This window comes from Pongo abelii, chromosome 2, assembly GCF_028885655.2.
Source record: "Pongo abelii isolate AG06213 chromosome 2, NHGRI_mPonAbe1-v2.0_pri, whole genome shotgun sequence".
Taxonomy (NCBI): domain Eukaryota; kingdom Metazoa; phylum Chordata; class Mammalia; order Primates; family Hominidae; genus Pongo; species Pongo abelii.
In genome coordinates, this window is record NC_085928.1 from 7,610,515 (window position 1) to 7,627,035 (window position 16,521).

Sequence of the window (16,521 nt, forward strand, 5' to 3'; positions counted from 1 at the left end):
GTAAGAATTCAAGTGTATAAAGAAAGGTTGCTGCTCAATTCAAGTATATAAAGAGAGGCGTTTAAGATGATCCAGGAAGTTGGTGTGGGAGAACAAGGTCGGGGGGCACTTGTCCTATCAGAGAGCAAGACTTACGCTAACACTGTAGTAAAAAGATAGTGGTGGTGACCAAGAGAAAGACAAAGAGAATTTAGTGGAATAGAATAGAGAACCTACAGTTATATCCACATATATAGGAAAAACAGATATGGCAGAGATGGCATTTCAGATCAGTGGGGAAAAGGATAGATTTTCCCCATATAGATAATCCATTTTCCAGAACTATTTCTTGAATAGAAAATGGTAAATGGATTATCTACATGGGAAAAATATTAGTTGGATCCTTACTTCTCATCAGATTCAAGAATCAATTTGCAGACGGATTGAGGACTTAAATATGAGGGGCAAAACTGGAACATTCCTAAGAAAATATATACAGTTATATTCCTGGGATAGGACAGGATTTTCATAAATGAAAGTACAAACTGTAAAAGAAAATAGGGATAAATTTAGCCTTATTAAATGTAAGGACTTCTATTCATCAAAAGACACCTTAAAGAAAGTAAACAGGTGAACCACAGAGTGGGTGAAGATATTTATAACTTATCAACAAAAGATTAATGTCCAGAATACTTAGCTTTTCTAAACTTAAACAGATTTACTGCTGCTTCTCTGTGACTTCATATCTGTAGTCACTTGTTGTTGGATTTATCTTGGGATCGCCAGCCCTACCTGAAGTTGATTGATCCTGCAAATTTAGTGTTAAAGTGAATTATTACAGAAAGGTTTCTGTACTAGGCCTCCATTAAATCAGATTGTCATCTATAAAATCCACTTCGACTCATAATTTGATGTATCAAGCCACCTCTTTTAGGGAACCCAATAGAAAGATACACCTTTTTGGTACTCTGTTTCTATACTATTCAATAATATTTTCCTAACAATATTCCTGTAATAATTCAAATTCACATATTTCTTACATTGAACTATAGTCAATAACAGAGGAGAAATTCTGTTGACATCTAAAAGTGATAAAAATTATTAGTTGCAGCCACATGTTTAGATTTATTTTTTAATGTATAGTACCTATTGGCTATCCATTTCTTTAAAAATTCTTATTTTCTGTTTTGAGGAAGAATTAGACTCTAGACTTTTACATGCAATACTTGTATTTTTAACAAGTCAGTTGAATTTTCCGGTACACTTAAAGATGCCTTTTCCTTCCATCTCCATTAGTTGTAACCAAACTATAGCAAGAAAAAAAGACCAAAAGATATCTTTGTGTTTTTTTTTCTTCTAGAAACAAAAGGTAAGTTTTTACCATCTATTAAAAGAATAAACTTATCTCCTCAGTTTCAGACCTAATCATATTTTGTGAAAATGAGTAACTGATACTGGTGGTCTCAGGTCATTGTAGAAGTTGGTGCAGTGTCTGCTGTCACAGAATTTTGACTCCTTGAAGACAGGAGCCAGGTCTTTCATATTTGTCAGTCACAGTTTCATCCTCCTGTTTCTTTCTCTTAGCATTCTGGCAATAAAATATGAATTAGAATTATCATAATAGAGGCGGCTATCTAATAATAAATAGAGTGATGTAGAAAGTTACCAGAGAGTTAGAAAGCTTCATAGAGATCAGTGATTATAATACCTTAGATAGGAACTACAGAAAAATATTTTGTAAAATTGTATTGCAAGATAATCCACTTTGTGATTGAGGGAGGACAGGCAAATGAACTATAATCATCTATATTGCACACTCAGTAATACTGTATAGTTTTTATATGTAAATTTTGGAAATAGATTTGAGCTTTGTTCTCCTGTAGACCATGGGACCTATACAGTCAATAGTGAATTGTCCAGAAATTGGGTCTAGATTATACTGAATTCTTTGTGGTAGAGCCTTTGAAAGGGCTTAGGAAATATTCAGGAGAGCTTTCTCATGACCAGAAGAGACTGGAAGTCTGCTCCTTCAGCAATGCTGGTACTCAAATGTCTTGACCCAGGAGACTAGCACACTCTTTGATCTTTAGGTGATCTTTCTCGATTTTTACAAATAATGACATCAAATCTATTTTTGCTACTAGTAGAAAGCCGAACTATCTGGTTTTGTAATTTAATGAGGACTTAATATAAATTAATATATGTATGGGTACCATATTCTTGTTAGCACACTTTAGTAATGCAGTCTCTTCGCTTCTTGCTTTGTTAGTGGTAGTATTTGCCTTTCAACCTATGAGTGAGGTATGTTAGCACCAAGCAGGGTTTTGCTTCTCACTTTGCCACTAGCAAAAGAAGTATGGTTGATGATAGCCATCTAGGGCTCTATCCAGAGTTGATCTCACACCTTTCTCAGATACCCACCTTCTTATTCAGCATACTGTGACAGGGAGCTATCCAAAAACGTGTGATTCCCACCTCCCTGAGAGGTAAACCAAGCTGTTGCAACCCTGGAGACCTGATAATTAAATTTCCAAATTCATCTTTGTCTATATTTTTCAGTGGAAGTTTCTAAATTGAAATGTTTCTACAAATTAATTTTGGTACCTGTAACTGAAGGAGGTGGTGCAGCATATACAGATATGTCTAGCTTGCTAGGTCTGTCTGCTATAGAGGGCAAAATCCACACAAGACAGTACCAAAGATGGATTTTGATTACTAATATTTTTCAAGTAGCCTGGTTTCTCCCCACCTGATAGAAGTTGCTACATCTTTCCAAACAGGTTCTCTAATGATCTTGCTTCACCATGGCTACAAATATGGAGGGGCTGGTTCAGCACAGAGTGGGGACCCAGCAGGTGGCTGAGGTGAGTGACAGGGGCTAGCACAGTAGCTGGCACCCTCACTTTTGAAAGGAAAGAAAAATCAGTGTGCTCATTTTTTTCAAAACAGTCTATTGGAGGTCAGCATGTGATATGTCCTAGGGTGCTGTCATGGGAGAAAAAAATGACAAGAACATTTATTTCTAACTTTTTTTTGCATGAGTAGGGTGGCCTATCTGCTTTTAATAAGGTGACTTGAACTTTTACTTTAAACCAAAAACTAGTAGAATCTGATTCTTATTGAACCTTGTGGGTATAGTTTAAACTCCAAATCTCTTAGTTTCTCATATACTTGATTCTTCGTTAATATTACGGAATAGTAGAAGACCTGATTATGTCCATTCAGCAGTCATTGACCATTTGCCATGGACCAGGGATTGTACTAAGTGCAGAGATACATGGGAGTGAATGAGTCATGGGTTGTTCCTTTAGTGATCTCGAGGCCTGGTTAAGGAGTTATTATAAAATAGGTTGAGAAGTATAATTCCATGTGAGGGATTTGATCCTGGAGGTGGGTCTTCCATTATGAGTAAGCATTTGTCAGACCCAAATGCTTGGGTGGGGTGGGGAACTTTGTGGCAGATTCTGGGGAGAGCATCCTAAGTCAGAAACCTATGTAAAAGGACGTAGGCATTAAGTAGCTTGGTATGTGCAGGCAACTTGACATGAAACCCATAGTAAAGCTACAACACTAATTGCATACTTTGGGCATTCATTCTGTACCATGCCCTATGCAAGGGCTTTAATCCTCACAATAATTTTCTGAGGTTGGTACTGTCAGTATTCCCATTTAGTAGGTAAGGAAACCAAGTCTCAAAAAATAAGTAATTAGCCAAAGGCACTCTATAGCAGGACAAGATGCTGACGCAGGTCTGTTCACTACCAAAGCTCCTCCAATTAACCATGGGTCCTACTGCAACCAGGAGCCAAAAGGTTGAGATTCACATTTTTTATTTTTTATTTTTTGAGACGGAGTCTCGCTGTCTCCCAGGCTGAAGTGCAGTGGCGCGATCTTGGCCCACTGCAAGCTTCGCTTCCTGGGTTCACGCCATTCTCCTGCCTCAGCCTCCTGAGTAGCTGGGACTGCAGGCACCCGCCACACCACACCTGGCTAATTTTTTGTATTTTTAGTAGAGATGGGGTTTCACCGTGTTAGCCAGGATGGTCTCGATCTCCTGACCTCGTGATCCGCCTGCCTTGGCCTCCCAAAGTCGCATTTTTTAATAATGCTCATATATCTAGGGCAAAGACACAAATTTACATTCAAAGAGAGGATTTTTTTAAACAAAAACTAAGTATACATATGCCAGTTTAAACCAATAAAAATGGTGAGCAGATTTTTCAGATTTTTAGATCAACCATTAACTTAAATGCAACAATGTAACTAGTTACCTACCCCCCCACCCAGCAAATAATGGTTAATATTAACTGAAAATGAAACAAGATAGATTTGACAAATATTTTATTATTATATTTTTGAATGGGCTATCAGAGTTACAGAAGTATTGGGATTAAAATGCTTGTACAACAAGTCCTCATTTAACGTTATCAGTGGGTTCTTGGAAACCAGCTTTAGGTGAAACCACGTATAACAAAACCAGTTTTACCCTAGGCTAATCAAGAGTTAAGTTCTATGGCATATTTCTGGTCAAAAAATAAAAAATCAAATTTCTATATAAAGATACAGAACACCTCTAATATTAAATATTGAAATAAATGTGAGCTATACATACTTTTAAGATTAAAGACTAATATAAACAAAATTATTTACTCAATTTTTGGTGAATCAGTGAGTGACGGCAGTCATAGTGGTGGATTATATTACGGAATAATTGTTTGCAAAGCAAAAATTGTCAGGAGTACCTCCTACCACTATGCAGTCAATCACAAGTATGACAGGCTCACTGAGTGCTTTCTTACTGTATAGTTTATTGTCATGCATTTGGTATGATTACTGTGGACTTTATGTTTTTTTTTTTTTTTTGAGATGGAGTCTCGCTCTGTGCCGAGGCTATTGTGCAGTGGTGCAATCTCAGCTCACTGCAAGCTCTGCCTCCCGGGTTCACGCCATTCTCCTGCTTCAGCCTCCCGAGTAGCTGGGACTACAGGCGCCCGCCACCACACCCAGCTAATTTTTTTTTTTGTATTTTTAGTAGAGACGGGTTTCACTTTGTTAGCCGGGATAGTCTCAATCTCCTGACCTCATGATCCGCCTGCCTTGACCTCCCAAAGTGCTGGGATTACAGGCGTGAGCCACCGTGCCCGGCCATGAATTTTTATTTTACAATAATTTGTATTCATTTCCCAACCCACTTATTCCAGTTCAGGGTGATAGGTGGCTGGATCCTGTCCTGGCAGCTCAGGGCACAGGGCAGAAACACTCCTGGCCAGGACACCATCTTGTCACAGGGTGTACTCACACACATACCCACACTCACTCAGACTGGGATAATTTAAACACACCAAGTCACCTCACATGCACATCCTTGGCATGTGGTGGGGGAAGCCGGAATACCTGCAGAGAACCCATGCAGACATGGGGAGAACATACAAACTCCTCACAGATAGTGGCCCCGGCCTGGAATCGCTTTTTTTTTCTCATCAACATTGTAACAAAACAACATTATTTGAGGACTCCCATATTTATTTGTTGCTTTATTTTGTGATAGGAATAATTACCTTGAAGATAATTGTTAATTTTTCAAATATCTGTGTTTCCACTTGAGACTGATTTGGAAACTGCTATATGGATTGCTGCCCTAAGAGGCCATCATTCTTTCTTTTTCTTTCTATATCACAAGTCATCAGGCAACATCATTAATTCTTTAGGAAAGAGGTTAATGTAGGCTAATGTAAGTTCTTTGTATGCATTCAAAAAGTTTGCTAGCTAAAATTTTCTGCCAAATACCTTATTTCCTTCAGGCAGTAGAATTTCATATATTAACTTAATACAATTGTTGTTTCCCATGGCAAAAAAAAAAAAGCATTTTTAGAGACTCAAAATAATGAAAGGCAGTCTCAATTTTGAGTGCAAAAGCAATCCTCCTGTTTAAAATATTTCCTAGATTTCCTTGCTGTTTTTTTTGTTTTGTTTTTTTGTTTTTTTTTTGAGGTGGAGTTTCGCTCTTGTTGCCAAAGCTGTGGAGTGCAATGGCTTGATCTCAGCTGACCGCAACCTTCGCCTCCTGGGTTCAAGCTATTCTCCTGCCTCAGCCTCCTGAGTAGCTGAGATTACAGGCGTGGGGCACCATGCCTGGCTAGTTTTTGTATTTTTCGTAGAGACAGGGTTTCACCTTGTTGGCCAGGCAGGCTAGTCTTGAACTCCTGACCTCAGGTAATCTGCCTGCCTCGGCCTCCCAAAGTGCTGGGATTACAGGCGTGAGCCACCGTGCCTGGCCCCTTAGTGTTATTTTAAGGAATAAGTATGTATTTGTGTCCTTTGAATTTTTGAGCTTAGTAATTTTAAACTGCATATAATAACTATATATAATATTTGATTAGCTAAATGAGTAAGAGGGCCTACACTTCATCATTTTAATGCTAAGCAGTAATGGAGTGGGACTAAAGTATCCAAATTGAGAGATAATTAACAGTCAGTTTTGGATAACTGTTTACTCAATCAGCAGATAATGAAGGAGCGTACCCGTTCCCTTCCCATAGGCCAGGGAGGATATGCTGGTGGATAATAGGACAGGGCTTTTGCTCTCCCAGAGCTCTTTAATGGGATAAGCCCGAGATAGGCTACACTAGTTGAATAGGAAAGACAGGATCTTGGTAGAAAGAGACTCTATCAAGTGAGATTGTGAGCCGTGAGATCAGACAGATTAAGGTTTAAATCCTCGTCTCTATTATAAACAATCAAAAAATTTAGCTGGACGTGGTGGCGTCTTCCTGTGGTCTCAGCTACTCTGGAGGCTGAGGTTGGAGGATCACTTTATCCCAGGAGTTCAAGACTACAGTGAGCTATGATGTCCCTCACTGCACTCCAGCCTGGACAACAGAGTGAGAACCTGTCTCTAAAATAAGTCTCTTTAGAAATGAGCTTTAGTAAGTGCCATGCATTTTTGTTCCATGAAATACAGCAACATTGTGGATTATGTAAATGATGTTCTCTAGAGTCCCCATTCAGCTTTTTTCTCCATAGACCATCTAAGTGGCAAATATCAAGGTAAACTACAAAAGTTGGGTGATACGAAATAATTTGATGTCCTATATGTGCTCAAATTTAGTAATTCAGAGAGACAGTTGAATATAGTGGTCAACAGTGTAGACTCTGGAGCCAGATTGCCTAGATTTAAATCCTGGCCCTGCCACTTGAAAGCTGTGTGACCTCTCTGTTTTTTGGAATTGTTTATAAAGAATTGATATTAACTTTTCTTCAAAAATCTTGTAGAATTAGCGGAGAAACCATCTGGGCCTGGCCTTTTCAGGTAATTTTTGGATTACTAATTCAGTCTTTACTTGTTACAGGTCTGTTCATATTGTCCATTTCTTCTTGAGTCAGTTTCAGTAATTTGTCTTTTTGGGACTTTGTTCATTTCATCTAAGTTATCTAATTTGTTGGTGTACAGTTCTTCATAGCATTCCTTTATAATCCTTTTTATTTCTGTAAGGTCAGTGGTAATTTATTCTCTTTCATTTGTGATTCTAGTAATTTGAGTCTGCCCTCTTTTTCTTGGTCAATCTAGCTAAAGGTTTGTCAACTTGATTTTTTTTCAACAAACCAGCTTTTTGGTTTAATTTATTTTCTCTATTGTTTTTCTATTTTCTGTTTCTTTAATTTTCGTTAAAAACCACAGTGAGATACTATTTCACATCCACTAGAATGGCTAGAATATAAAAATCAGATAGTAAACACTGGAAAGGAAGTGGAAAAATTGGAAACCTCATACGTTGCTGGTGGGAATGTCAGCCAAATGTCCATTAACAATGAAATGACTGTGAAACTTGATTTTAAAAAACAATGTGGTTCATTTTTTTTTAAAAAAGGAATAGCTGAGAATGGGAGAGATAAGGTAGCAGATGATAATTGGTAACCAAAGCAGTGAGAGCTTGAATCATGTCTAACACTGGAATTAATTTTGCTTTTCATATATTAAAGGAATAAAATTTTCTAAAGGGGCTTCAGTATTTTTTAAGCATTTAAGATTTCCCTCTATAACTGGAAATTTAAAGCAGACATATAGATACATATACTGTGTATTTCTTCATTGCCTAAATAAAGATTCTTTTTTTTTTTTTTTTTTTTGAAACAGAGTCTCACTCTGTCACCCAGGCTGGAGTGCAGTGGTGTGGTCTTGGCTCACTGCAACAACCACTTCCGTTCAAGCAATTTTCCCGCCTTAGCCTCCCAAGTAGCTGGGACTACAGGCACGTGCCACCACACCCAGCTAATTTTTGTACTTTTAGCAGAGATGGGGTTTCACTGTGTTGGCCAGGCTGGTCTCGAACTCCTGACCTTGTGATCCACCCACCTTGGCCTCCCAAAGTGCTGGGATTACAGGCGTGAGCCACCATGCCCGGCCAATAAAGATACTTTTTAAACTCCATATTTTGAGTCAGGAGAAATTTAGGAGTTAACTTGCTGAAGTATTTTGAGTGCTTACTGATTGGCAGAAAGAAATCACTCATACACCTAAACTATAAGTTGCATGCATGTTTATGCAATAGAAGTGAGGTGGCTTTACAACCCAATTTTCCTTGATCCCTGGGCTATGTAAGGGACTCTCAGCCATCAAATGAGGCCTACCATGGCTGAGAAAATAGCCAAATTCTTATGACCTCTTTATTCTTTTTATCAACAGGATTTACATCATTATTGCAGAAAACTTACACTAACATTTCCATGTAAGGGAATGTTTAAAAACATAGAGCTCTCCCAGTTCTTGAACAAAATGCAGTATTGGCAAGGCCGTGTCCTCAAGGAGGAAAAAGCAAAGTTGGGTTTTCAGTGTCCTGGAATGCCTAACTCACTAGGACTGAATTTGATTAATCCTGCCCTCTAACTGGATGTTTAAATGTTCATTTTCTTGTCAAAGTAGTACATATACATGCATTTAAAAGTTGACCAATACAATATTAGGCTTAAAGCAGAAAACAGCAGGTTTCTGAACCACTCTTACCCTTTATCACCAAGCCTCCTCTAAATTTGATTTCTTCTGGTATTTAACTTCATGCTTTAAAAAATGTCCTTACCCCACTATTTCTAATTATTGATTTATCAGGCTTAGATACTGTCTTTTTTGGGGGTGGGGGGTGGGGGGGCAGTAATGAATTCTTTTTTGTTTTGTTTTATTTTGTTTTGTTTTTAATTGTGGTAAAATATAAAATTTACCATTTTAACTGTTTTAAAGTGTGGAGTTCTTTGGCATTAAGTACTGGTCACATTGTTCTGTAACCATAACCATCACCACCATCCATCTCTAGAACTTTTTCTTCTTTCCAGACTGAAACTCGGTATCTATGTAGCACCAGCTACCATTCCCCCCATTCCCCTAGCCTTTGGCAACCACCATTGTTTCCGTGTCTCTGAATTTGACTTCTCTAGGTACCTTATGTAAGTAGAATCATGTGATTGTCATTCGTTACTGGGCTTATTTCACTTAGTATAATGTCCTCAAGGTTAATCCATGTTGTAGCATGTGTCATATGTTATAGTATATGTCAGAGTTTCCTTCCTTTTTAAGACTAATATTCTACTTATGTATCACATTTTATCTGTTCATCTGTCAGTGGACATTTGGGTTGCTTCAACCCCTTGGCTTTGAGGAATGTTGCTGTGAACGTAGGTATACAAGTATCTTGAGTCCCTGCTTTCAGTTATTTTGGGTATACAGTTGGTACTCAACTTATGATGGTTCAACTTACAATTTTTTAACTTTGCAATGGTGCAAAAGCCATATGCATTTGGTAGAAGCCATACTTCAAGTACCTATATAACCACTCTGTTTTTCATTTTCAGTACAGTATTTAATAAATTACATGAGAAATTCAACAATTTATTATAAGCTTTGTGTTAGATAATTTTGTTCAGCTGTATGCTAGTGTGAGTGTTCTCAGCATGTAAGATAGATTCGGCTAAGCCATGCTGTTTGATAGGCTAAGTGTATTAAATGCATTTTTTTATTTTTTATTTTTTTGAGGCAGAGTCTTGCTCTGCGCCCAGGCTGGAGTGCAGTGGCGCAATCTTGGCTCACTGCAACCTTCGCCTCCCGGGTTCAAGCAATTCTCCTGCCTCAGCCTCCCGAGTAGCTGGGATTACAGGCGCCCACCATCATGCCCTGCTAATTTTTGTATTTTTAGTAGAGATGGGGTTTCACCATGTTGGCCAGGCTGATCTCAAACTCCTGACCCCAGGTGATCCACCCACCTTGGCCTCCCAAAGTGCTGGGATTACAAGCATAAGCCACTGTGCCTAGTCTTACATGCATTTTTGACTTAATGACATTTTCAACTTACAATGGTTTATTAGGACATAACCTCATCATAAGGAGCATATGTATACCCAGAAGTGGAATTGCTGGATCTTAGGTTTCTACATTTGATTTTTGAGAAACTGATATATTGTTTTCCACAGCGGCTGCAACCATGTTACATTCTTACCAGCAGTGCACAAGGGTTCCAGTTTCTCCACATCCTCAACAACACATGTTATTTGTTGTTTTGTTTTTTGATAAAAGCCACCCTAATGGATGTAAAGTGATATTTGATTGTGGTTTTGACTTGCCCTTCCCTAATGATTGGTGATGTTGAACAGCTTTTCTTTTTTTGTTGTTGTTCACATTAAAAAATTAATTTACCTAAATTTCTTTTTTCTTTCTTTTTTTTTTTTTTTTTGAGACAGAGTTTCACTCTTGTTGCCCAGGCTGGAGTGCAATGGCATGATTTCGGCTCACTGCAACCTCCGCCTCCCAGGTTCAAGCGATTCTCCTGCCTCAGCCTACTGAGTAGCTGGGATTACAGGCATGCGCCACCACGCCCGGGTGATTTTTGTAGTTTTAGTAGAGACGGGGTATCTCCGTGTTGGTCAGGCTGGTCTCGAACTCCTGACCTCAGGTAATCCACCTGCTTTGGCCTCCCAAAGTGCTTGGGATTACAGGCATGAGCCACCGTGCCCAGCCATAAATTTCTTTTAATTAAGAAAAAAAGGTTCTCATTCTCTCTTTTTTTTTCTTTTCTTTTTTTTTTTTTTTTTTTTTTTTTTTGAGACAGTGTCTCATTCTGTTACCCAGGCTGGAGTGCAGTGGCATCATTTCGGCTCACTGCAACCTCCGCCTCCTGGGTTCCAGAGATTCCTATGATGTCTCAGCCACCTGAATAGCTGGGATTACAGGCGTACACCGCCACACCTGGCTAATTTTTGTATTTTTAGTAGAGACAGAGTTTCACCATGATGGCCAGGTTGGTCTCAAACTCCTAACCTCAAGTGATTCACCCGGCTGGGGCTCCCAAAGTGCTGGATTACAGGCATGAGCCAGTGCACCAGGCTGAGCAGCTTTTCATATGCTAGTTGGCCATTCATATATTTTTGGAGAATGTCTATTTAAGTACTTTCACACTTTTTAATTGGGTAGTTTGAGGTTTTTTTGTCTTTGAGCTGTAGGAATTCTTTATATATTCTGGATATTAAGCCCTTATTAGATTGTAGTAGTCCATTCTTGCATTGCTATAAAGGAATACCTGAGGCTGGTTAATTTATAATGAAGAGAGGTTTAATTGGCTCACGGTTCCACAGGCTGTACAGAGAGCACGGCAGTATCTGCTTCTGGGGAGGCCTCAGAGAACTTTACTCATGGTGGCAGACAAAGCAGGAGCAGGTGTCTTACATGGCAGGGGCAGGACTAAGAGAGTGGGGGGAGGTGCTACACACTTTTAAACAACCAGGTCTCATGGTAACTCACTCACTATCATGAGAACAGCACCAAGAGGATGGTCTTAAACCATTCATGAGAACTCCATCCCCATGATCCAGTCACCTCCCATCAGGCCCCACCTCCAGCACTGGGGATTACAGTTCGACATGAGATTGGTTGGGGACACAGATCCAAACCATATCACGGATATATGATTTGCAAGTACTTTCTTCCATTCTGTGGGCTGCCTTTCCATTCTCTTCATAGTGTCTTTTGATGTAAAAAAGTTTTAATTTTGATGAAGTTTAATTTATGTTTTTTCTTTTGTTGCTTGTACTTTTAGTGTCATAATCAAGAAATTATCGCCAAGTCCAAGTCATGAAGATTTTCCTCTATGATTTTTTTTTTTTTTTTTTTTTTAGCAGGGTCTTGCTCTGTCACTCAGGCTGGAATGCATTGGCACAAACATAGCTTAATCCAGCGTAGACCTTGTGGGCTCAAGCAGTTCTCATGCCTCAGCCTCCTGAGTACTGCTGGGACTACAGGTGTACACTACCATGCCAGGCTAATTTAAAAAAAAAGTTTTTTTTTTTAAGACAGGGTCTTGCTATGCTGCCCAGGCTGGTCTTGAACTCCTGGGCTCAAGCAGTTTTCCCACCTTGGCCTCCCAAAGTGCCAGGATTACAGGCATGAGCCACCGTGCATGGCTCCTTATAATTTTGGAGTTTTAGCTGTACCTTTAGTACTAAATTTTAGAGTAAATTTTAGAGTTTAGGTCTATGATCCAGTTATGTGGTATTGTATAAGGAGTCTGACTTCATTCTTCTACATGTGAATATCTAGTTGTCTCAGAACCATTTGTTAAAAAGACTGTCCTTTCTTCATTGAATGGTCTTGGCATCCTTGTCAACAATCGTTTGACATATATTCACGGATTTATTTCTGGCTTTCTCTCTTTTTTTTTCCTCTAATATTGGTAAAACCACATAACATAAAATTTACTGTCTTAATCATTTTTAAGTACTTAAAGTTCCTTGGTTTACAGTGGAGCTGCATCCAGGTAAGCCCATCACAAGTCGAAAACATCACAAGTCTGAAATGCATTTTATAACCCAGTAAACCAGTCATAAAGTCAAAAAATTATAAGTCAGATCATCAAGTCAGAGACTGTCTCTGTATACAGTTCAGTAGTTTAAGTATATTCATACTGTTGTACAACAGATCTTCACAGTTTTTTCATCTTGCTAAAACTGAAACTCTATACTTATTAAACAGCAACTCCCCAATGCCCCCTTCCCCCACCCTGACAACTGCTCTTCTACTTTCTATGAATTTGACTATTGATAACTACTATAAGAATTATACAGAACCTGTGTTTTTGTGACTGGTTTATTTCACTTAGCATAATGTCTTCCCGGTTCAGGCTCTCTATTTGTTTATATGTCTCTCTTTATGCCAGTACCACACTGTTTGGATTACTGTAGCTTTGTAGTAAGTTTTGAAATTGGGAAGTACGAGATATCTAACTTTGTTTTTTTCAAGGTTGTTCTGGTTGTTCAGGGTCCCTTGAGATTCCATATGAAGGTTAATGGATTTTTCTATTTCTGTAAAATACATCCTTGGGGTTTTGATAGGGATTACATTGAGTTTGTAGATGGCTTTGGATAGTGTTGACATCATAACATTTTTAAGTCTTTCAATCCATGAACACAGGATGTTTTTCCACTTATTTATGTTGTCTTTAATTTCTTTCCATGGTGTTTTATAGTTTTCAGTGTATACTTATGGTTTTTTTGTTGGTTTTTTTTTTTTTTTTTTTTTTTTGAGATGGAGTCTCACTCTTTCACCCAGGCTGGAGTGCAGTGGTACAATCTAGGCTCACTGCAACCTCCATTTCCCAGGTTCAAGTAATTCTCCTGCGTCAGCCTCCCAAGTAGCTGGGATTACAGGCACCTGCCACCATGCCCGGCTAATTTTTGTATTTTTACTAGAGACAGGGTTTCACCATGTTGGCCAGGCTGGTCTTAAACTCCTGACCTCAAGTGATCTGCCCACCTTGGCCTCCCAAAGTGCTGGGATTACAGGTGTGAGCCACTGCGTCCAACCAGTGTATACTTATGTTTTAAGTGTATACTTAAATGTTTTAAGAATTTTGCTTCCTTGGTTAAATTTAATCCTGAACATTTTATTCTTTTTTATGGTATTGTACGTGGAACTGTTTTCTTAATTTCCTTTATGGGATGTGCATTGTTAGTGTATAGAAATGTTACTGATTCTTACGTGTAATAACATGCAGTTTTGCTGAATTTGTTTTATTCTGAAAGTTTTTGGTCATCTTTAGAGTTTTACATATAAGGTTCTGTCGTCTGTGAATAAGGGATAATTTTACTTCTTTCTTTCCTCTATGGATGCCTTTTATTTTTCTTGACTAATTGCCCTGGCTAGGACTTCTAGTACAAGTGGCAAAAGTAGCCATTCTTGTCTTGTTTCTTATCTTAGAGGAAAAGTATTCAGTCTTCTATCAATGAGTGTGGTGTTAGCTCATTGATGAAACAGGTGGTTTTCATATGTGGCCTTTGTTATGTTGAGGTAATTTCCTTATATTCGTATTTTGTTACGTGTTTTAATCATGAAAGGCTATTGAATTTTGTCGAGTGCTTTTTTCCATCAGTTCAGAGGGTCATGTGTTTTTTTCCGTTCATTCTGTTAATGAGAGGTACTTTACAGTGATCAGTTTTCATATGTTGAACCACTCTTGCATTTCTTGGACGAACCTCTCTTGGTAATGGTTTGTATTTTTTAATATGCTGCTGAATTCAGTTTGCTAGTATTTTGTTGAGGATTTTTGCACCATTGTCTGCAGGAAAGAGAATAGTTTATAGTTTTCTTTTGGTGTCTTTGGCTTTGGTATCAGTGTGATAATACTGGCTTCATGGGAGTTTGGAAATGTTCCCTCCTCTTCAGTGTTTCTAGAAGAGTTTAAGAAGGATTGGTGTTAATTCTTCTTTAAATGCTTGGTAGAATTTAGCAGTGAAGCCATGTGGTCCAGGACTTTCTTTTTTGGAAAGTTTTTGATTACCTCTATCTTCTTACTGGTTATAGGTCTATTTGGATTTTGTTTCTTTTTTTTAAATATAATTTTTATTTTATTTTATTTTTTTAGAGACAGGGTTTTGCCATGTTGCCCGGGCTGATCTCAAACTCCTGGGCTCAGGCAGTCTTCCCACCTCCACCTTCCAAAGTGCTGGGATTACAGGCATGAGCCACCACACCCAGTCCAGATATTCTGTTCCTTCATGATGCAGTCCTGGTAGCTTGTGCATTTCTGAGAATTTGTCCGTTTCATCTAGGTTATCCAGTGTGTCAATGTATAATTGTTCATAGTACTAGTTTATAATCTTTTCTTATTTCTGTTAACATTTGTAATAATGCCCCCACTTTATTCCCATTAGATGAAGAGACTTTAGTGTTTGTTCAGTGCCATATACTCCCACATCTCTTCCCTCTCAATAAAATTATATCCTGTTTGTATAAATCGGTGTTCTGTGTTATATCATTATGATACTATTACAGATACTTCCTAGTGTCTCCAACATAGTTGTAAAACTCTCCAGATACTATTTTCTATACAAATCAGAAGAATTTTTAGTTTCCTTTTCTTCCTGTGAAAACATTCCTTCTAAAAGCCTCTGACCTCCTGCTCTAGTCCCTACTGATTGCTCTTTGAACTTACTGTGCACAGCTGTCATCCTTTACTTCTCTCGTTTGGATTCCTTGTTTTCTTGAGTCTGTCTTCCTTCCTTCCTTTTTTTTTTTTTTTGTTTTTTTTTTTTTTTTTTGATGGACAGCATGCTGTATTAGCTTCCTAGGAAAGGGTGTATCAGAGGTGATTTTCAAAAATCTTATATGTCTGAACATATGTTTATTTACATGTACATGGCTAATTGATAGTTTGATGAGGAATAGAAATCTAAGTTGAAAATAATTTTACCTCAGAATTTTGAAGGCATCATTTTATTGTCTTCCATTTTCTAGTGTTGCTTCTGTGTATAAATAGTCAGTGCCATTGTCATTCCTTATCTACATGGGTGACCTCTCTTCCTCTCCCTCCCAATCTGGTTGTTAAGATCTTTTCTATTCTGTTCTGAAATATACAGTCATGTCCCCTGGTATATATATTTTTTCATAAATGATACTGTGCACTCAGAGGGTTCTTTCAGTCAAAGTTCATGTCCTCCTGTTCTGGGAAATTGTTTTATGCTAGTTCTTAGATAATTTCTTCCCTCAGTTTTTTTCTAGTGTCTTTTCAGAACAACTAATTAGTTGGATTTTGGGTCTCTTGAACTAATCCTTTCATTTCCTCTCATTTTCTCTTGTGTTTCCATCTGCCTCCAGCTTCTACTTTTAGTGAGATTTCCTGACTTAGAATCTGTCTTCATCACTGACTAGTGCTTGAGTATGTTACTTAATGTCTTTGTGCTAGTTTCTCCAACTGTAGGATTAATTATTGAACTCATTTTAGAGGATTATTGTGAGAATTAAATGATTTACTGCATGTAAAGCATAGCACATAGAAAGTAATACATTGTGGCAGATGGCTTTCAGCTCTGGCTGTTATTGCTTCTTCAATTTTATTTTCATTTTTGATATCTTATTTTTAATTTTGGGAACTCTTTCTCCCTTTATTTTTATAGCAACTTTTTCTTCATGGGTACAGTAGCTTGTTGTAATTCTCTTTGAGTGTTAATTGCAGTTTTTTATTCTGTTTAGTTTTCTTCTTTCTTACATAGTTGCTTTTATCCAAATTCATT

At 38.0% G+C, this 16,521-nt stretch overlaps 1 protein-coding gene across 12 annotated transcripts in view; it reads left to right on the plus strand.

Moving 5' to 3' along the window:
- NR2C2 (nuclear receptor subfamily 2 group C member 2) overlaps window positions 1-16,521 on the plus strand; it is a 106,402-nt gene that overhangs the window by 11,847 nt on the left and 78,034 nt on the right. For 2 of the 12 annotated variants that reach the window (XM_054551273.2, XM_063721690.1), the window contains exon 4: window positions 2,760-2,843. The exons of 7 other annotated variants lie outside the window; for them this stretch is intronic. In XM_054551273.2, the coding sequence (XP_054407248.1) occupies window positions 2,784-2,843 (60 nt within the window). In that variant the 5' untranslated portion in view covers window positions 2,760-2,783. Of the gene's footprint in view, window position 1; window positions 2,844-7,269; window positions 7,289-16,521 lie in introns of those variants that run through there. 3 more of the 12 variants (XM_063721689.1, XR_008523506.2, XM_063721693.1) reach the window with 3 other exon arrangements.